At 42.2% G+C, this 21,828-nt stretch overlaps 1 protein-coding gene across 1 annotated transcript in view; it reads left to right on the forward strand.

Annotated features, from left to right (window-relative positions):
- fbxw4 (F-box and WD repeat domain containing 4) overlaps positions 1–21,828 on the forward strand; it is a 72,946-nt gene that overhangs the window by 47,042 nt on the left and 4,076 nt on the right. Inside the window, exons 6-7 of the mRNA XM_028603655.1 lie at positions 1,704–1,769; positions 14,791–14,930. Of these exons, the coding sequence (XP_028459456.1) occupies positions 1,704–1,769; positions 14,791–14,930 (206 nt within the window). The remainder of the gene's footprint in view (positions 1–1,703; positions 1,770–14,790; positions 14,931–21,828) is intronic.

The raw sequence follows: 21,828 nt of genomic DNA on the forward strand, positions 1-21,828 counted from the left end.
GAATCGTTTCTTTATTGGAATCGTTTGGAGGATTTGGTTTCAAATCTGATCATGGGTTCCAAATTTAACATGCGCAAGTTTTGGTTTCCGTAGCGACCAGGCGATTGTTGTGTTGCAGCCATGGAGCACGGTAAGCTGTGCTCTATCGTGGCTTTATTTTACGTTGAAAAAGCCCCGTCAAACTTCAACCCACCTTTGAATCAAAATAAAAAGGTTCCTCTTATTTGTGAAATAAGCATGTGACCCATTTCAACTCCACCACTCAAAGAATCTGAATCGATGAGAACCAGAATCGAAAGGAAGAATTGGAATTGGAATCAGAATCGTTAATATCCAAACGATGCCCAACCCTAGAAGCATGTTTGTAATTTCAATAAAAACAGTCTTTGTAGCTTCAGTGTCTCTTCATCATCTGACATGGTACTTTTGGCTTTCCACAACATGGGGCTGAATATCGGCATGGGCGTATTGTTCATGCTGGAAGTTACAAGTTACAATGTGTTCCCTGGCTTCAGATGTGTCCCTGTTTAAGGCCAGCAGTCAGAGCTGCCCAACCTCCTGCAAGAATTCAACCGATGTAACATTTCGTAGTGATTTCCCTTCTTCATCCACTTCATGATGTTTATTATTTCTCTATGCTTCTGTCTCCTGCGTCTGCGGTATTCTCATCCAGCCAACAGCACGTCGGTAACTATCTCTCTGTGTGTAGAAGGTGGGCCCTCCCCCCTGTCCGTCAACCCCGTAGGAGGGCACTAAGCCCTGAGACTCGGCCCGGCCCAACAGAAGCCCCCCTACCACCAGCACCCCTGGTCACCGCCCCACCCTCTACATAGCTTCTAACACCCAAACACACCCCATCAGCCCACTCCCACAGCACTCCTCCCCTCTCCTTTCACTGCTCCCCCACCTCTCCACATGCGTGGTATTCACTGTGCATACCTAGGCTGCTAATTCGGACCTGCCACTCCAATCAAAGGATCACGACTGTTGTAGTTTTATTCTCTTTTCTTCTGCTGGGATGGTGGATGGAGGCAGGGACGTGTGTGTGTGTGTGTGTGTGTGTGTGTGTGTGTGTGTGTGTGTGTGTGTGCGCTGCTATGTGACAGCAAGGGGAATCATTCTTTGTTGCAGAGTGGTAGACAAGCCCTACATGGCGGTGTGTGTGCTGTCTCCTCAGCAGACACATCCTTAACTAATGAAGTACACATACTTTCATGGGAAGAAATGACAACGGCGACAGATGTTGGTGTCCTCCTCCATGATGCTATAAAAATCACCTTTTCCCTTTTTTGTTTAATGTTAACTTTTGGCAAATGAAAGTAAATGCATTGAGTACTTAGTGGGCAAAAAGCGTAAATACAGAGGCTGATATATGAAGTCGGAAACCGTTCATGGGTCAAGGAATGTTTGGAATTTTTGTTTGTCGGTGTCATTCATTTTAGATTTAGATTTTTTTTAAATAATTTTAAATTGAATGTATTGAGTATTTTTGTGTCCAAACGAGGCATTTGAAAATGTTACCTTGGGCGGGACAAATTTCCCCTTTTTTTTGCTTTGTACCAAATTATACATTTGTTAACCAAAACAAAAGTTATTGTCATTAACACTTTTTTGCGTAGTTTCTGTGAGTCTATTGATTCTCTCTGTCTGTCTCCCCTTCTCTCTCTCTCTCTCTCTCCCTCTCTCTCTCTCTCTGTGTACAGAACCTTTGTAACAGGCACCGCATGCTGCGAGAACTTCTCCCCTCTCCGCATCTGGGATGTTGAGCGGTAAGTCAAGAAGCTGCTCTGACATGCTACAGAGTTGCTGCACACGTATGTTTTATCATCCCACATGTTTCTGCAAGTCTCCTGCTGAGTGATACGTGAATGATACACTGAAAGTGTGAACAGCAATGCTGCCTGAGTATTGGCCTTGTAATCCAAATGACACGAGCACAACAGGAGATGGCAGACGATGATCCGAAAGGAAATAAATTCAATATTGCAGGAGCTTCAATTCAGAATTATACATTTTAAAGGTGGACTCTGCGATTCAAATCAGTACACTTTTGGTCAAATTCAGCGAAAATCTCCTAACGGTCCGCTAGCTGTCCGTTCTGTGTGTTCATACACAGCCCTGGGTCAGTGAATGGGAAGCAAACAAAGTGGGTCGGAACAAGTAACGCAACGCTATTCTGTTGGTGCTCGTACACAGGGCAGGGGAAAGGCCATGGATGTATAAAGAGAAAGGCAGAGGGAGCGAGAGGGGCGGTAAATCTGGTGCATGCTAATGTTTCGAAGGAGCACTGAAGGGAGGGGTCTATTTGTGTACAACCATCCTTCTCCAGAATCGCAGACTCCACCTTTAATCCGACTCAAGTCTATTGCCAGCAGGTAAGAAATAGTGTGAGGATTTTCCAGCTTGTATTTACCTTCACAAAAGTGCTGGTTTTGTCTGACAACATTATGGAAAGGATTTCTAAAGAGGTCGACTTTCTTTCTGTTAATGAGTAAGATCTTTTTTTTTAAACATAAAAACATCCGCGAAATTGCGTTCACTAAACCCACCCATGTAAATAAACAGTAATTTTAGCATCCTAAAATATACTTCATTCAAAGTCGACAAAAACGAAATAAAACTATGAAAAGCCATTTTGGGTCGTCTTTCCACTTTCCCAACCACCACAACTCTAGTTCTTGTTGAAATAAACCCATAGTTTACCGATTTACATGTGAAAATATGTTTGCTGTATACAGGCTAAAAGTATTGCTTTTTTAAGCGACTTCAGAGCTGTTTCCCGCACTATCTGCCGTGTGCTGAATTGCTGCGGAGCTCTCCGGCGTCCGGCAAAAATAGAAGCTCTGCGTATCTGGTCCGGAGGGCTGCGGACCGCCGGAGCTGGGACGGAGTTGGAACGCAGCCGTTCTGCAGTCTGTGGAAATACACACACTGACTTTAATGGAAACCTAATGACTCCACCGCCGTTCCGCAGACGTTACTCAGACGTTACACAGCCGGTGGAAATTGGGGGTTAATACTGGACCAATGTCAAAGATTGTTGTTCCCATCAGTCACTTAGACACAAAACCATAGGAACATAGGGTCCAGGTTGAAAAAATGGTAGTAACCTTTTTAAAGGGTAAACATTTTCTTTAAAAAATATAGTGTGACTAATTGTGTACACCGAGATGGACAACATACATTGAAAATCTCCATAAAGGATAACATTTAAAAGATCAAACGTATAAATCGTAATATATTGTAAGTAATCAAAGTATTAAAAGGTGAATGTGCATATTTTCATATTTAATTTTAGCAGAATAAAATTACACATTTTTACAAACCAAGGCTTTAGACAGAGAGTTCATCATCCACCTGTGTTGGATGAGGAGTTTGTCCGAGCTGGAGTAGTCTTTCTGGCAACGTGAGAATCCTTCACTATCCTACAAACTGGTTTGGCACTTGATGGTGTATGATAGGGTTTTTCCATCCACATCTGCTGGCTTGGCTCGGCTCGGCTTGGCTTGGCACATCAGCCCAGCACGGCAGGGATTTGCATTTCCATTACAACAGAGCTACCCGCTTGAAGGTGTGTCTTCAGTGCCGGTGAGTCAGTGACACTGTGCTATCCTAAAAATAGCCTGTATGTGAAGCGTGTGGACTTAACTTGCTAAATCTGTCAATCGGAAAAATAAAATCATCAAATCAAGTAAACGAGGAGGAAGAGGTGCAACAAACATGGATAATAAAATCAACAAGGATTACAAACTATGTCATATTGTAACATGATGACTCAATAAATTCCTAAATAAAACCAGACGTAAGTCTAGGGGATCAATAGATTAAAACCGATAAAATGGGCAGTTCATTTTAAAATGATGGAAAAATAAAAAAATACATATTGTGAGGAGCATGACTTAGTGAGAGGAGCACAATCCTCGTGATTAGTCCAAAATTCAGTGATGATAAAAAAAAGTCTTTATTGTTTGTCATTATAAAAAACGGGCAGATGAAAGACTTATAAGCAAACCCCAAAAAGCATAATAAGGCCTCTTTAACTGTTTCAAAGATTGCAAAATGTTTGCTCTTTGCTGGTTAGTGCTACCAGTCAACTGCTTCTATTCTGATCATTGCTCAGATATGTCTTTTCTATCAAACAAATTGAAATGGCAAACATTACAAATATAAATAAATAAGGGTATCTGTTTTTTTGTTTTTGTTTAAAGAAACCAAAGTGTCAGTCTAAACATTTATTATCTTTGACATTAGTTTCAATCAATTAATCAATCAATCAAACGGTGAATTTATTTGTCACGGGAAATGTAATCCTGTCAGTTCACAGCCACATTCAAGGTAAAATAAGAGTAAGAAAAGAGCAAGTCAGTAAGTGTATACAGTAAATAAGTAACGTTAAGTAGAAGTGATTGAGATTAGGTTACAAGTCAGATTAGGTTAAAAAGATTGTTTCAATGTATTGTAATATTTAATTGTACTGCAGTGTACAGTACGAATACAAGTAGCAGCAGTGAATAAACACTTTTGTTCATGCAACTATTGCAGGAATTATTGTACATAATTGTACAAGAATATTGCGATGTGATGTGGGGATGCGTGCTGTGACCCCAGTTTTAACTCTAAGGGCCCTATTTTAACGATCTGAAACGCAAGTATGAAACGCAAGTAGCTTTGTGGGCGGATCTCAGGCGCTGTTGCTATGATACCGGTGGGATGAATGAGTCTTGCGCCTGACACAAATCTAAAATGGGTTGGTCTGAAGTAGCTAGTTGTGGTTTGGGCGTAACGTTCAATAAACCAATCAGATCGTCATCTCACATTCCCTTTAAGAGCAGGCGAGCTTGTTCCATGGCGGATTGCTATTATGACGGTGGATTTGCCTGGCGCACGCCAGCGGGAGCTGTCCGTGATGCGGCAAAGTAATAAATGCCGTCTTGGCCGGGTGGCGATGTTGCTGCGGCCTCTCGGGCGCATCTCCTCAAGTCTGGAGAGGATTGCTGCAGCCATGGAGCGTGGGCCTCCAAACGCACCACCTGCACCTGTTGTGCCCCTTCCTCTTCCCCCCCCACTCCATCTCCGTCCACCCGCTCCACCAGGAGCACATCGCGCATTACTCCCGGACCAGATCCCGCCGTAGTTCAACATCACGTCTCCTTAAGTCCTCTAATATTTCCTCATTTATGTCATCAACACATCCATGATTCATGGAAATGTTGTGTAAATCACAACAAGCCACAAAGAATGCTGGGACTTTTTGAGGACTGTACTGTAAAGTGCTTCCTGACCTATCCAAACACCTGAAGCACATTTTCAGTAATATTTTCCTTTGTAATTATGTATGGTTTGCAAAAATGGGAACTGCTGCGTCCGTTTAGATGAGAGAAGCAAGGTGTATGCGCATTGTGCACACGCTACATTATGGCCAAGCATGCGCCCCTAAAATAGCATCTGAATAACGCGCCACTGACTTTAGACTAGAGCCACTGACTTTAGACCAGGTTTTTCTTTTTTGTGGCGGAATAATAAGAGCAGAATTGTTTTCTGAAACTGCAAAATAGCACCAGGGAACGTTTGCGCCAGAACACGCCTCCTTTTTTCACTGAACCGCTCCCCGGGAGCGCAAATACATTCCCTAATTTACCGACGTGCGTCTGTGGAGGGACAAGTCCGCTGTGCGTCAGGTGTAAAAAAGGAATGATACATGCATCGGTGTATAAAGGCAGTTGCGCTGAGTGCAAGATAGGGCCCTATGCGTGTGACACATACCTGTATATGATAGTAACATGCACAATCATGTAATGGTGTTAGTCTGAGAAGTGGGTGTGAACTGATGCAGTCCCTGTCACATGTTGTATTATTACAGCCTCACTCAGTAAAGAAAAGTCCATCACTGTATCAGTCACAAATTGGTAGCAGAAGCCTGAGCAGCACAGAGCTCATGCCACAGTGAAATGTCTGGCTGTAGGTTCATGAGCTACTAAAGATTCAATATAAGGTGAAGTTTCTGATGAATGTCATTATTGTTGGAGCGTTGCTGTGCTTTTGTAGCCTCGAAATCCAGACCCAAATCCGAAAGATTAAGGGTCTGGCAATGAGTAATGAAAATTATGGCCCAACTCAAGGGTTGGCACCAAGCATGCATTGGAAAATCTCACTGCACGCAACTGGATAACACTACAACCAATCACAACAATACACAGCGTGACGTATCCAGTTAGCAGAGCTAACGGGTAGATTGAACTCTTAGCTACCAGCGGAGCTAACTGGTAGATTAAACTCTTAGCTACCAGCGGAGCTAACCGGTAGATTAAACTTTTAGCTACCAGAGGAGCTAACCGGTAGATTAAACTCTTAGCTACCAGAGGAGCTAACTCTTAGTTACCAGAGGAGCTAACTGGTAGATTAAACTCTTAGCTACCAGAGGAGCTAACTGGTAGATTAAACTCTTAGCTCCCAGAGGAGCTAACTGGTAGATTGAACTCTTAGCTACCAGAGGAGCTAACTGGTAGATTAAACTCTTAGCTACCAGCGGAGCTAACCGGTAGATTAAACTCTTAGCTACCAGAGGAGCTAACCGGTAGATTAAACTCTTAGCTACCAGAGGAGCTAACTGGTAGATTAAACTCTTAGCTACCAGCGGAGCTAACCGGTAGATTAAACTCTTAGCTACCAGAGGAGCTAACCGGTAGATTAAACTCTTAGCTACCAGAGGAGCTAACCGGTAGATTAAACTCTTACTCTACCAGAGGAGCTAACCAGTAGATTAAACTCTTGCCGTAATCGGTCGTCCTTCTCGCAAAGGAACGATTCGAGCGCTGTCTTCTCCTCCTCTTTTAGATAAAAAGCCAAGTCTAACTAGTTCATCCATAGCCATCTTGCAATGTTTACTAATGACTTCAACATTGCAGTGCTGTCGTCATCTGTTTAGCTCGCCTCTGGCCCGCCTATATCCGATACACCGATGTGATTGGTGCAGCTCGGCTATAAGGGCATAGTTAATGAGCATCATTACCGAATGCCAGAGTTACTCGCGGAGCAAATTCAAATTGTGCTCTTGGGAGAACTCTGGATTTCCAGGGTAGTGCTTTTGTCATGAAGTAGGAAACGTTTGAGTTGTGTAGTCAAATCAACAGACTCACGGAAAAACATTTTGCATAGCCAGTGAATTTCCCAAGTACAACATAACTGCATTGGAGCATGGACACAGCAACAGCGTGGCCCCCTGAAGCACAGGTTTCAAAGCAGCATGGGAACATACTATTCTTGAACAAGGCACAGTTCAAAATAAGGGGCCTCTGAAAAGCGAGGCTTAAACCTGATACATCCCCTCCAAGGCTGCTGTAATTCCCAGCTTTACCTGGGCCAATTAAAACAGGCCGACACAACACAAAAAGCTGCTTCCTGCTCCCAAATGGTCTGGAAATCTGAGGAGAAGACAGGAGACACAGGGAGAGTGAAGGAAGGAAGGGATGGGTGGGTTGGTTATGCTGGAGGTTCCAGGTGGTGAGGGAAATTGACATGGTTAAAAGGTGTAACAGACCTGCATACTGCATGTGTCCTCCATAGCCCAAGTGATGTCTTTCTTTCGTGAAAAACTGATCTTTACAAAACAGTGAAATCTTTTAAAAAAACATCCCATGCTATTAAAGAGTAACTATCGTTTTTTTGAACCTGGACGCTATTTTCCTAATGTTTCTGTGTCTAAGTGACTGATGGGAACAACAGTCTATGACATTGGTCCAGGATTAAGCAAGAACGCTGTAGTCTGTAGCGGCGAAACAAGCTACAATGTAAGTTAAACGGACAATTTTCCAGCTTGTTTTTACCTTCACAAAAGTGCTCGTATACGCAGTTGAATGTCGCCCATACCCTTAGATCTGCGTTTACCCGCCGGTAAATCTTCACTGGATGAAAATTGGCAACTTTCCCTCTTTAGCGTTTAGCTTACCGCAGCGCCATTGCATCCATAAACAACACTGGCCACGTCATCCTCCCCAGTTCCACCCTCTCGTCAAAAATTGACACCATCCAGTTGCAAGAAACCAAGATGGCAACACCCTTATTACCAAACTCGAGGCTTAAAAACGGCAGTCCACTATTTTTACAGTCTATGTGGGTTTCAAGGCTTGGTCCACACACTTTTGTCCAAATAGTGCACTGTGTTACTGTGGGCCAGAAAATGAAAGCCCGTGAGCTAGGGATGGGTATCGTTAAAAAATGTTACGATACCTGTACAGATCCCAATACCGTGACTTTGATACCGGTTCCTAAACAATACTTTTTTACGATACCAATTTTTTTGAAATCCATTTCAACAAAAATAAATTACACCATTACACATTACGGCACAAATCTTTTTATTTATTTTTTCAGCTCCTACAACTTGAGCCCCATCTCTGTGCGTAACTCTGTTGCGTGTCGCTACATCGTGTAACGTTAGACAGCCAATCACAGACATTATTAGATCTTGGTAGAAGCATCCTGCATGCTGATTGGCTCACTGACGCTGATGAGATTTACGTCTTAGAGATTGACATTGGGTATTGAATGACAAGGCATTTTTTCAATACTCAATACTTTAGAGGCAATTCGGTCAATGCCTAAAACTAACAAATAAATGATTGATAAAAAAAAATGTTTTTGAAATCTAATTTTATCGTTAAGAATTTGTTGTACAAATATCTGAAGAGATATGCTAATGTCCTTTTACTTTTTTTAATGTTTCAGTAACTTGTAGACACACTGGCTCACCGTCAATTCCAGTGATAGCTTCAGACACCGCAGATACCTTCTTCTCCTCCCATGAGTCAGCCCCTACACACCCACCAGCATCAGCATTTCCCCTGTGCACAACTGCGTGTCCCTTTGATTAAACATCCACCTGAGCCAAAACATCATAAAGCAAACACTGTTCCACCTGCAGCACCAAACAACGGCCAGCAAAACAGCTGCTGCCACAGCCACTTCACAGAAAAGAGACCGCAAGCTTCCAGGAAGGATTCCAGCACTCACTTCCTGTCTCTGTGGAAAATAGTGGTGGCGCTGTCTGACTGTCAGGTCTTCACTGTTTTCTCATAATTCTCCCTTTGACTCAAATCGGATCAAAGAAAAAAAAAAGTTATTTTTGCCATGCTGTTTTACAGGCTGTAGTCAGGGATCAGTGATATACTGAACAATAAATAGTTTTTACATTGAGTTTAAATCAGAAGAGACACTATTAACTTTACTGTCTTTACAAGCTGTTAGAAGAACTCTAGTAGGCTTTACCAGTAGATTGTCTTTTCTTTAAATCAGCTGATTTTGAGAGAAAAAAGCACCCTGGAGGTCCTCAACAACATGCAACTTGTATTCTTTTCACGTAGAAATAAGTTTGATGATGCTTGGTATAAACATCACATAGGCAACCAACAGCAATAAAAACAGAGCTCTTGGTTGTGGCCCCCAAGGCGCTGCTCCAAAAGGTTAAACGTGGCATCATGACTTTGCGTAAACATACACGCCACTTTCCTAAAGCCACATGGCGTGTTATCTGTACGCATTTTGAGCTATCCACGTGTATGTCTACGCTGTATACAGCGGATGTAAACATACACACTACGTGGCATCTTATGGTCTAGGGTACTATCACGAGAACAACGTCACACGTGTAAAAAAAATAAATAAATAAGGTTGGGTTTAGGAAAAGAACATTGGGAAAGGCTTTATTAACACAAAAAAACAACAACACAAAAAAAAAAAAAAAAAAAAAAAACGCGTCACACGCTTAGGAAAACAATAAACGGTTGGGTTTAGAAAAAACATTGGGGAAGGCTAAAAAACGCCACACACGGGACACAATCCCAGCTCTCCTGGGTGAAAGTCCTGTGTTTTACCTGTCTGCCACCCCAACCAACTTACGTCCTTTCATACTACTCGCTACGGCGAAAATTTACACGTAATGTAGGTCAATGGCGGCCGAACGGCATTGATAAACACGCTAAAAAGTGATTATGCGTCTTGATAACAACAAAATGGCATGTTATCGTGTTAGCGTGTCAAACGCCACTTCATGAGATCAGTCTGGAGGTTGACGGGTGCGCCATCTGCCCATCCTCTGAGGTCCGCCTCCTCAGTGTAATCCTGGACTCCACCCTCTCTTTCCATACTCGCATCAAATCCATCACCAAATCAGCCTTTTTTCATCTCAAAAACATCTCCAGACTCCGGCCATCACTCTCTGACTCCGTGGCAGAAACCCTCATTCATGCTTTCATAACCTCCCGTTTGGACTACTGCAATGGAGTCCTGTCTGGGGTCCCCAGCAAAACCCTAGACAGGCTCCAGTATGTCCAAAACTCTGCCGCCAGGGCCCTCACCCACACCAAGACCTGGCAGCACATCACCCCAACCCTCACCCACCTTCACTGGCTCCCAATTAAGTCCTGCATCACATATAAAATCCTCCTTCTCACCTACAAATCCCTCCATGCCCTGGCCCCCCAGTACCTCTACGACCTCCTCCATCCATACACCCCACCCCGAAACTGGCGGTCCTCAGACGCTGGCCTGCTCTCCATTCCCCACACCAGACTCTGTACCTTCAGAGACAGAGCCTTTAGTGTTGCAGCCCCATCCCTCTGGAACACCCTCCCTGCAGATATCCAAAATGCTACATCCCTGGACATTTAAAAAAAACTCCTCAAACCCCACGTGGTCACCACAGCCTCCAAACTCCTTTAGCTTAGCCACAGTAATTTAGTAACGTGTCCTTGGGTATTAAGTAGTAATTTAGATCACAATCACAGTGGTGGTCAGATAAATGCAATTAGTCTCACATTGTCCAGTTGTAGTTGCTGCTTTCTGTGACTATTCTACACATGGTTGGCAGCGACTGCAGGTTGAAAAGCCCAGGATCCTATTGAACTCTTGTGGCTTGATTTTAATTTAATTAAACGCTTTCTCTTGTTCACATCCATTGCAATTAATTCAGTGTCTGTTTTTTCCATCTCGGCGGCTCAAAGAGGTCTTATGATCAGCCATATAGAGGGGGATCCCACAGAAGTAGCGCCATTGGAGCAGCACCCCAACTTTTCACACTGTCTTCGCTCATGGCTAAACACAGAGGGGGGAGAAGCATCAAAGAGAAAAGACCCTGAACATCACTCCCAACTCCCAAGATTCCCCTCTGTTCCCTCAGAAAGGGAGCCCTCCTTTTTTTTTTTTTTTTTTTTTTTTTTTTTTTACAATCAAAAGGCAGGGATTCCTCACATTCCTGGCACTGAAAAGAGCGGAGTGAAATTTCTGCATCAGGGTGGACGCTCTGTTATACAAATTGCAGCCGTTTTGTCTTTGTAGTGCACGCATGTATGTGGCATTTTGAAGGTGTTCATTGTTGATGGGCCCCTCCTCTCCACTGTCTCTGCCAGGAAAGCTCACATTCCTGCTGCAGCCAGCTCAGAGGTGCAGGGTAAATTGAGTGGACGGGCAGCAGGTTGCGTGGCTCCCCTCTGTTTGTTTTGGCAAGTAAAAACCTCAGCAGGGCTTCTTTTCTCTACCTGTCTGACGGCTTTTGACGAGAGGGCCTGTTTTCCAGTGCGTCCCGAGGCTCCTGTTTAGAGCTCAGCCAAAAACACACACACACACCCACACCCACACACTGCTTTTCTTTAGCTGTCCCCACACTAAAGGATAATGCCCTCCTTAGCTTCTTCTTTTTTCAACATTGTCAATTCATTAATGATTCCTTTCACAACTTGTGTGTGTGTGTGTGGCCCCTAAAGCCAACCTGACTCCTGCAGTGAGACCAGACAGGCTTAAATCAGGACTTAGACCCTGTATGTCACACAGCCAGTAGCCCCTTCATAACAATCACTAAGTCGGTGCCCCCCCAGGGCCACCAGACTACCCATCTCACAAAGTAGATGCCACTCCGCAGCTCAAACTGCTTCGTTCTCAAGCAGCAAAATGATTCCTCTCATTTGACATGAGGCTTAAAGGATCATTCTCAGAGCTTACAACCTGGTTCCTATTCTTTGTAGTTTGGGCCATCTGGTGTTGCTGTTATGATTACATTGTAAATTCATCAAAATGAAACAAGTTGCAATTTCTTTCCAGTACGCCATGCTTTAATTTGATCTATCCCGTCTTCATCAGGGGAGGATCTGACTTTGTCGATCAATTAGGCATGTGATCTATCTATCATTTTAATGTTTTCTATTTATGGTGATGTAGAAGTCCCATGACTTCTACTCACTGAAGTCATTATGATCAGGGAACACGGTAGCTTTGCTACAACAAAGTCGGACGGGTCAAGAAGCACAGGAGTCGGTAACAAATCAACAGCTTATCCAGATTGTCTGAACCATTTTTTTCTGGAGGCCAAACTGAAAGTGAGCGCACCTGAAGTGTCAAACATACTCCCTCATTGCACACAGCTACAGAATGTCTTTTAACTATGAGGGATGTTTATGAATAGTTTGGGGGTAGACACTCCCTCCTTCCTTGTCCTTGCCCTGGACTACTGCAACCGTCTCCTCTCCAGAGCCCCTGTACCTGCCACTAAACCACTAAACCTCTGCAGCTGCCCCACAACACACTGCAGTCAGACTGGTGCTGGCCTACAAGCAGTGGAATTCTGGCCTATTCTTTCTTGGGGCAGCGCTACCTTGCGAATTGAATTGAATGTGTAGATTTTGGTATGCATTGTAAGGGACATTTTAACTCCATTCACTTCAATTCCACATACTTTATTGGCATGCCATTTGACATGTTGCCAAAGCACAATTATGAAAGACAATGGATGAAATTAACAACAAATAAAGGGAATAATAATATTAGTTAACTGAATAAAAAAACTGCGAAGTAGATTAAAATAATATATATACGTAGTACAGGTTAGTATTGGTCCAATATCAATGTGACTTAACTTAAAGAATATAAGACAAAGAACAACTATAGAAAACTAAGTGTTAATCTACTGATAATAACCTAAAGAGATGTTGGTTGGCATATTACAAGATATCTAATATTCTAGTGATGTCAAAAGAAAATCTACTGTTTGGGTCTGGTTGTGACTTAACCAGTCAGTTGTTTTAGAGGCCAGACTGGAGGCCAGACCCAAGTATTCAACATTAGGGTTTCCAGACAAGCAATAGAATGGATAGTCAGATCAGAACATTGCACCGCTGCTCACTAACAGATACAGTCCTTTTGACAGATTATATGCTTATGCCTCCATCCTGTAATCACACGCAGCCCATAAAAGCCAGTGACCTACCAATTTGAGAATCCCTGCTGTTTTTGCACCGTGCACCGGCTCATCGCATGGTGCTATTACTGGCTTTAAGATCCCTGCACAGATGTCAGGTCCATTTTATGGAAACCTAGCTTTGATTTTTCTTTCACATTTTGGGTGTTTGTAGCAGTTTTTGACTGTTTTTTTTTTTTTTTCTCTCTTCTTCAGAACAGCGTAAGTTTGTAATCATTTTTGTTGAAAGGATTTCAAAGGGTCGGGTTATGAATTGATGATCTCTTTTTAGTTAGAGTGCTTGTGCTGTGATGGAGACATCATTATTTAGTTATGAATGAACAGCCTCGTATCCCTTTGGCTTGAATGAGTTTCTTTTTGTGTGACATGTGCTAAGCTCCTTGGTTTTAGTGGTAAGGGGAAAATGAGGGGTCACTACCCACACAGACACAAACTCAGCCTCATAACAGACTCCCCATTGGCCCGGGCTTAGTCATGAGACCCTGGCAATGAGAAAGCTCTCACCCAATAAGGTGCCCTGTGGGGAAAGCCCTGGTCCAATAAGAAGGCCCCCTGGGGTAAGGCTGGGGGGATTACCAGCCCAAGCCTGTGGATTGAGCTTCAGGGCGAGGGAGGGGGGGCACGAGTCGAAGCACAGGGCTACTCGGTCGCCAGGGCCAGCGGCCTCCTTTAAATGGTTGCTACGGAGCAGGTATCAAACGTGCGAGAGTCGCACACAGTCACGGTCATGGAGGGTATTAAATGGCAACAAAGAGACAGTTATTCTGCAATAATCCGCCCTGCTGAGTGCAAGTTATTCTTCAATAATCAAGAGGCTATAGGAGCAGGCGGGACAGAGCTGTGATCACAAGAGCATGGTGCTGCAAGGAGCTTGACTCTCACACACACACACACACACACTCACGCACACACTCACACACATAGGACACACCCTATCAACCCAGACACACAAACTTTATTTATCACTTGTACATACACACAGTTTGTGTGTTTCTCCTGTCCCACACTCCAAGTATTAGTAATCCAGTCTCAGTGACACACAGGCAACACTCTTTCAGCGTTGATTTCAGGTTAGTCTCGTATTGCCAGACCTACTGTATCTCCACAGCGCTGTGGAGGAAGGTATGGCTCTACCACAGATACATTCCGGGATAGGAGGAAAAAAACGCTCTGGGTTGTTTGCATTTTTTTAAACCAATCACAATCGTCTTTTGGGCTGCGCTAAGGTCGGGATGCAGAGACAGTGGCTCTGCAAAATTGGTCTTGGGAAGGAACATGTTTTGGTGGGACATTTACACCCTGCAAAAGAATGAAACAATGAAATACATTTTAAATAAAGCCAAAAAATGTTTTATATATACAGTATGTACTTATCCGTTTAGTTCCCTGTCCATTTACATTTCTTCTTTCATTCTTGAATCTACATATTCACATGAAGGCATGTGTAGTTTAGTCATATTAGTCATATTCCGCATGTGAAAACACAAATTTCTAATGTTGATTTCTCCTCTCCTTTCATCTCCCTCCATCCCTCTCTCCTCCCCCAGGTCTGAGTGCGTATGCAGTCTGGGCTCAGAGTTTCGTCGCGGGGCTGGTGTGTTGGACATGGTGTTCGAGTCTCCGTTCCAGCTCTTCACCTGCAGCTATGACACCTTCATTCGACTGTGGGACCTCCGGCTCAGCCCACGTCGCCCCCTCAGTTAGTGCAACAGTCAGCGCTCCTTTGGGATTTTCTCTTGAGACCATGTACGATCGGTTTGTTAAATAGTGACAGATCTTTACAACATGCTTGACACCAAAACTAGCATTGAGGACACCGTCTTCTTTTGGGAATTTGAGTGCTTAACACTAACCACGTGGTGTAGTTTATATCCTACAGCTACGAACATTATTATTATTAATAATAATAATAATAATAATAACAATAATAATAATAATAACTATTTGTATAGCACCATTCATACAAGAAATGCAGCACAAATTGTTTCATAATAAGGAAATTACATGCAACATTTTGCCTTCCCAGTTATGTCAACAAACAACCAACAGTAAAGTGTGTGGGCTCCAACGTGACCTGATGGTGCATTCAGGTGCACCTCATTAACTCTAAAAAAATAAATTATCTAAAACTGTTGTTGTAAAGTACTCTTCTGCCATCTAGTGGCTCTTATTGTGGTATTGCTGTCACTGCGGGGGGGAAATGAATCAAATCGTGACCTTAAAATCGGAAATCTATTGAAATCGTAAATTTGTAGTCTCGTGACACCCCTAGTTGTTTGGGATTGCAATTTACGTTGAAGCACTTAAAGCAGTTGAAGTGTCAGATGAAGCGTAATGACTGAAATGAAATGTAAGTTTTTACTTTAAGCCCAGTAGGCAGTTGAATAGTCAGTTTGTATTTAAACCATGAAAATAGTTGATGAATGGGAGCTAAAAGCAGGTGAACCATCACTCAATGCAGAAGCCGTGAAAGCGGTTGAAATGTAAGTTGACGAGTAAGCAGTGAAATGCGGGTCAGCTGAATGACAGTTGAATTGCAAAAGATACAAAACCAGTTTAACTAAGCTCCAAAACTTGCATTTATTCTGAGTAATTAATCAAATGGAAGGATATACTAAAAGTCTAGCTCTAATACAAGTATAAATGATTACTAGTAATAATTGATAACAATTAGAGCTGGGCAATATATTGATATTATATCGATATGGTGATAAGAGACTAGGTATCGTCTTAGATTTTGGATATCATAATATGGCATAAGTCTTTTCCTGGTTTTAAAGGCTGCATTCCAGTAAAGTGATGTCATTTTCTGAACTTACCAGACTGTTGTAACTGTTCTATTATTTGCCTTTACCCACTTAGTCATTATATCCACATAACTGATGATTATTTATCTAAAATCTCATTGTGTAAATATTTTGTAAAAGCACCAATAGTCAACACCACAATATCGTTGCGGTATCGATATTGAGGTTTTTGGTCAAAGATATCGTGATATTTGATTTTCTCCATATCACCCAGCCCTAATAATAATAAATGAAACCCACAATGCCAAGTGAAAATTAACTCTAATCTCAAGTCCATTCATCGCGTTATCTTGGGTCTCCAGTGGAGTTAAATCTTGAGTGAGCTGGCTAATATTACAGTATTACATACAGTAATTACAGCATAGTCCTGCAGACATAGTTTGGTCACTTGCTTGCATGCAAATATCTGCTATCTTTAAATGAGAAAACCTTCTTAGGTCCCTCAGTATTGTCCTCTCGTCAGGATAAAAGAAAAGCTTCTGAAATAATACATAATGTCAAGCCTATACTATTTTATTTCCAGCAGTGTGAGCACAGGGAGCTAACCTGCAGCCCTCTGTGGGGTTCATTAATGCAGCAGCCCCTCACTTCACTACATGCCGGCAGGTTCCCTTTATGATTGGGGAGGGCAGCATTTATTTTGGACAGCAGGGGTTAGAGGTATTTCGGGGTGATCAGTCAAGTAAGACAAATTAGATCTGATTGGCAGATCGCTCTGGGGACTTTGAAAGAGGCTGGGTTGGGGTGAAGGGTGGCAGAGGGGGGTCCCTCTTTAGATATAAATAATTCATACGCCCAAACCTAACTGGCCTCAAAAGGCTCCCTGGGTCATCCAGGAGGTTCAGGTTGTCTGGAAGTTGGGGCTCACCACCAAAGAGAAATGCATTGTGACAGACAAACAAAACAAAACCAATGCAGATTCTCAATGTTCCCATGGTGCTCAACAGATCTAATGAACGGTCAGTCTGATTGTGAGCTCTCAGCTGTTGCCAGTGCACCAATTCACTAATAGTTGGATAAAATCCTCTATTGCAATTTATATTGTCTTTATATCATGGTTTTGGTTTGATTTTATTGGTTTGCACACATTCATAGGAAACATCATACTGTATGTATTTCACCAGCACAGTGCTGCAGAGGTCAGAAACCCGTAAGGGGATTACAGTAGAACCTCACCATGTTTTAGTTATACAATTTATATTGTGATATCAATGTTGTAATAGCCAGACATCAGGCAAATTGAAATCCTAACAGTATTTCATTACATTGATGGAAACATAATATTGTCAAAAATCTGTCCATGGTATAAACTATTAGTGATGCGTTAAAAAAACCTATATCTGACAGTTAAAACATTAATATTTTTTCTCCTTATATACCATATTGCCCAACCTGACATGTATATAATAAAAAAAGCATGATGGCTATTTGGTGATTAATATCAGATATAATGTTACGTAATTAATGCATTAAAGTTACATTTTCACAAATCAGCTTTATATTAGTGGAACACTGCTCAATGAAGAAGAGACATGATTGATTCAAGCCATGCTTTGAAAAAGAATTCTAACTCATATATTGCAGTACATTAAAACAGTCTATTGCTATGTACATCAATGTAAATATTTAATGTGTGATTGATCATATAGTTGCCATAGTGTCATAATCATCACATCGTTAGATTTAATGCCCTATTCTAATACTGAAAGTATTTAAATCAAGACATGAAGTGTGTGTGTGTGTGTGTGTGTGTGTGTGTGTGTGTGTGTGTGTGTGTGTGTGTGTGTGTTTCACCTTCAGAATGCAATGACAATGAGTGACCTCCCCATTTGCTGGAATTAGAGTGTGCATTTGTTTGTTGTGTGTGTGTGTGTGTGTGTGTGTGTGTGTGTGTCTGTCTCCAGACGTCTCTGCTGCCCCATTGTCTGCCCCTGGTGTCTCTCCATCACTTATTGATGAGGCTGCACTAATGGAGGATCGATGTCTATTGGCAGAAAATACTTATCCCAAAAATACTTCCCCTCTCTTAACCACAGCTACTACCACCTTGCTTACTCACTCAGCATTATGCACACACACACACACACACACACACACACACACACACACACACACCTCTCACCTCCTTGAACCTCTACAAAGATCATCCATACAGGGATGGGATCCCACCTGTACTGTTGCAGTTTTAATTGTTTTAAACTTTTTTTTTCTGTAATGTCAGCTTGAAGAGTTTTGATTTGTACATTTTGTACAAGTTTACAATTTCTCACCAACGACCTAGATTCAGACAAACTACTAAGGGCCCTATCTTGCACCCAGCGCAACTGCCTTTATACACCGATGCATGTATCATTCCTTTTTTGCACCCGACGCACAGCGGACTTTTCCCTCCACAGACGCACGTCGGTAAATTAGGGAATGTATTTGCGCTCCCGGGGAGCGGTTCAGCGAAAAGAGGAGGCGTGTTCAGGCGCAAACGTTATTGGTGCTATTTTGCAGTTTCAGAAAACAATTCCGTCACTGACCAGGAAAAACCTGGTCTAAAGTCAGTGGTCCTAGTCTAAAGTCAGTAGCGCGTTATTCAGATGCTATTTTAGGGGCGCATGCTTGGCCATAATGTAGCGTGTGCACAACGCGCATACACTTCTCTTATCTACACGGACGCAGCAGTTCCCATTTTTGCAAACCATACATAATAACAAAGGAAAATATTACTGAAAATGCGCTTCAGGTGTTTGGATAGGTCAGGAAGCACTTTACAGTACAGTCCTCAAAAAGTCCCAGCATTCTTTTTGGCTTGTTGTGATTTACACAACATTTCCATGAATCATGGATGTGTTGATGACATAAATGAGGAAATATTAGAGGACTTAAGGAGATGGAGTGGGGGGGGGAGGAGGAAGGGGCACAACAGGAGCAGGTGGTGCGTTTGGAGGCCCACGCTCCATGGCTGCAGCAATCCTCTCCAGACTTGAGGAGATGCGCCCGAGAGGCCGCAGCAACATCGCCACCCGGCCAAGACGGCATTTATTACTTTGCTGCATCCCGGACAGCTCCCGCTGGCGTGCGCCAGGCAAATCCACCGTCATAATAGCAATCCGCCATGGAACAAGCGCGCCTGCTCTTAAAGGGAATGTGAGATGACGCTCCGATTGGTTTATTGCACGTTATGCCCAAACCACAACTAGCTACTTCAGACCAACCCATTTTAGATTTGCGTCAGGCGCAAGACTCATTCATCCCGCCGGTATAATAGCAACAGCGCCGGAGATCCGCCCACAAAGCTACTTGCGTTTTGCGTTTCATACTTGCGTTTCAGATCGTTAAAATAGGGCCCTAAGTGTCTTTGATGGAATAATTGTCACTTTAGGTTATATCAGCTGGCAGCACTTTATGTCATGGATCTGATATTTCCCTATAATTCCTTAAAATAAAGCTACTGTTAAAACTAACTAACTAGTACCAACTGCTATTTAACCATTAAAGGGAAGTTCCTTGAAACACCTATGTAATGTATCCATTATAGAGGAAATGGAGACAGTATTCAATTGTTACACTTTCAATTAATTAATTCCAACTATATACCAACATAATGTGTAAAATCAGTTCAATCACGGAAATTCCTCTGGAAATCAACAACTGCCTAAAGATGAACCACACAATTCAAATAACTGTCTCAAAACGTCAAGGGGGTCAAGGACTTCAAAGGATTTAAAATATTAAATCTGCATTTAATATTTATATAGTATAAATCCTCATTGGCCAATACATTTTGGTCCCTTGGGACGATCTATGAAAAGGTCTACAGTCTATGGTAAAGGCACATAATTTGTAATCTACACAGTAACTATATACTATTATATCCACCCAACTCATTTATATAAAGCAACCTGTTACATTAATCATTCCATATTTATTCCAGAACCATTTGGACCCTGCACCATAGCACTACTAGTATGACTTATATCTGTTTTCTTCATGTTTTTTTGACTAATTGGTCCAACTTTAGGGCAGCCCTACACCTAAATTGGAGGGAGCCGGCCAATGTGTTGGCTCGATCCCTAACAAAAAACAGCTCCTAGACCATAAGGAGGGGGGCTGTTTATTTGGGATTTACGCAGTCAGATGCAGTTTTGCTGTTGTTGGGAAGGGTGTCCTAGTCTTCCTTCCCCATGCTGCACGCTCCCGAGAGAACCATTCAAGTGCCCCGCCCTGTGCCTGGTAGCTGGTGCTGATTTGGGGCACTTGAATGGACCCGGACAGTTCTTATTTACCCTATAATGTTACGGTGGTGGAAGAGTTTTAGCAAAAGAAATAGGGAGAGAAAATTTTTTATAATTAAATGTAAAACTTGCTAGCTTAAGAGAAGAGGGCTTTTTTACAGCCTTGAACTACCACAGCTTAGTAAAGAACAAACCAAAATACTTGATTCACCAATTACACAGCAAAAAACTTGCACTGCCCTAAATCGAATGCCCAATAACAAAACACCAGGACCTGATGGCTTTCCTGCTGAGCTCTATAAACACTGTCCATTCTGGCTTTGCTCTTCAACTAACTGATAACTGAAATTCAAGATTTCCAGCAAACATGAAAAAAAAACATGATTTCACTCCTCCTTAAACCTGACCCGACACTGCTATCAAGATACCGTCCCATTTCTCTCCTGAATGTGGATGTCACAATCATTAGTAAGGCACTAGCTCATAGAATAGAAAATGTCACTCCATCAATAATTTAATAACTAATTCAAAGGTAGACATTCATGCAGCAACACACGCAGACTATTTAATTTAATGCACCCATAATTAAAATAAGCATGATCTATTATAGCCACCACAGATGCAGAAAAAGCCTTTAACAGAGTAAATTGGAGATTACATACAATTAGAAAGATTTGGCTTTGGGGAATCATTTATTAAAGGCACACTATGCAAGATTTGTACCTTTTAATATAACCGCTTCAAAGTAATTTCCATGGTAAACGAACTCGTAGTAGGGCAAATCATCCCGCTGGCAAAACCAGCAATGCAGGTTTGAGAGATGGCGCCCCGCCAAATCTCGCGAGAATCATGACTTGCCTTATAGCACTACTTCACAAACAACAACTACATAAAAGGATTCCAAACAGCATAAAAAGCTAAAGTCTTTAGCGTCAGTCACAGTCTGCAGGTGATATATCGCAGTTTCTACATACCCTTCACTCATCACTGCAAGAAACCATTAAACTTATTGATTCATAGTCCAATATCTCAGACTAGTAGGGACTACCTTATTAACTGGAATAAATCTTCACATATTTAGGCATTAAGGCAGGACTTCTCAAAGTCCAGAGCTAGATCCGCATCCGGACCGAACGGCAAATCTATCCGGACCTAGTCCATACCTTGTGTTATGAATGCAATGTTTCAGGGATTCTCAAACTCATTACTTAAAAGTCTGCACTGATTTTGATTTAAGGTCAGAGTTCCAGAACAACTGGTGATAACAAGTTGAAAACTCAGTTTTCCTGGTCAATTTTTCTACCAATACTGGTACTTGGAATTTGGTACCGGTACCAATCAATAAAAAAGTTTATTTAAAAATGTAAAACTCTTCCGTCATAAGGTATTGCAGCGTTTCTCAAAGTCCGGACCAAGGTCTGCATCCAGACCAAACGGCAAGTCTATTCAGATTTAGCCCATACCTTGTGTTATGAATACAATACCTTATTAAGTGTAATGTTTCATTTTTGAATACATTTTTTATATTGATCAATAAATTGTTAGTGGCATTGAA

The sequence above is a fragment of the Perca flavescens genome, chromosome 17 (assembly GCF_004354835.1).
Source record: "Perca flavescens isolate YP-PL-M2 chromosome 17, PFLA_1.0, whole genome shotgun sequence".
Classification (NCBI taxonomy): domain Eukaryota; kingdom Metazoa; phylum Chordata; class Actinopteri; order Perciformes; family Percidae; genus Perca; species Perca flavescens.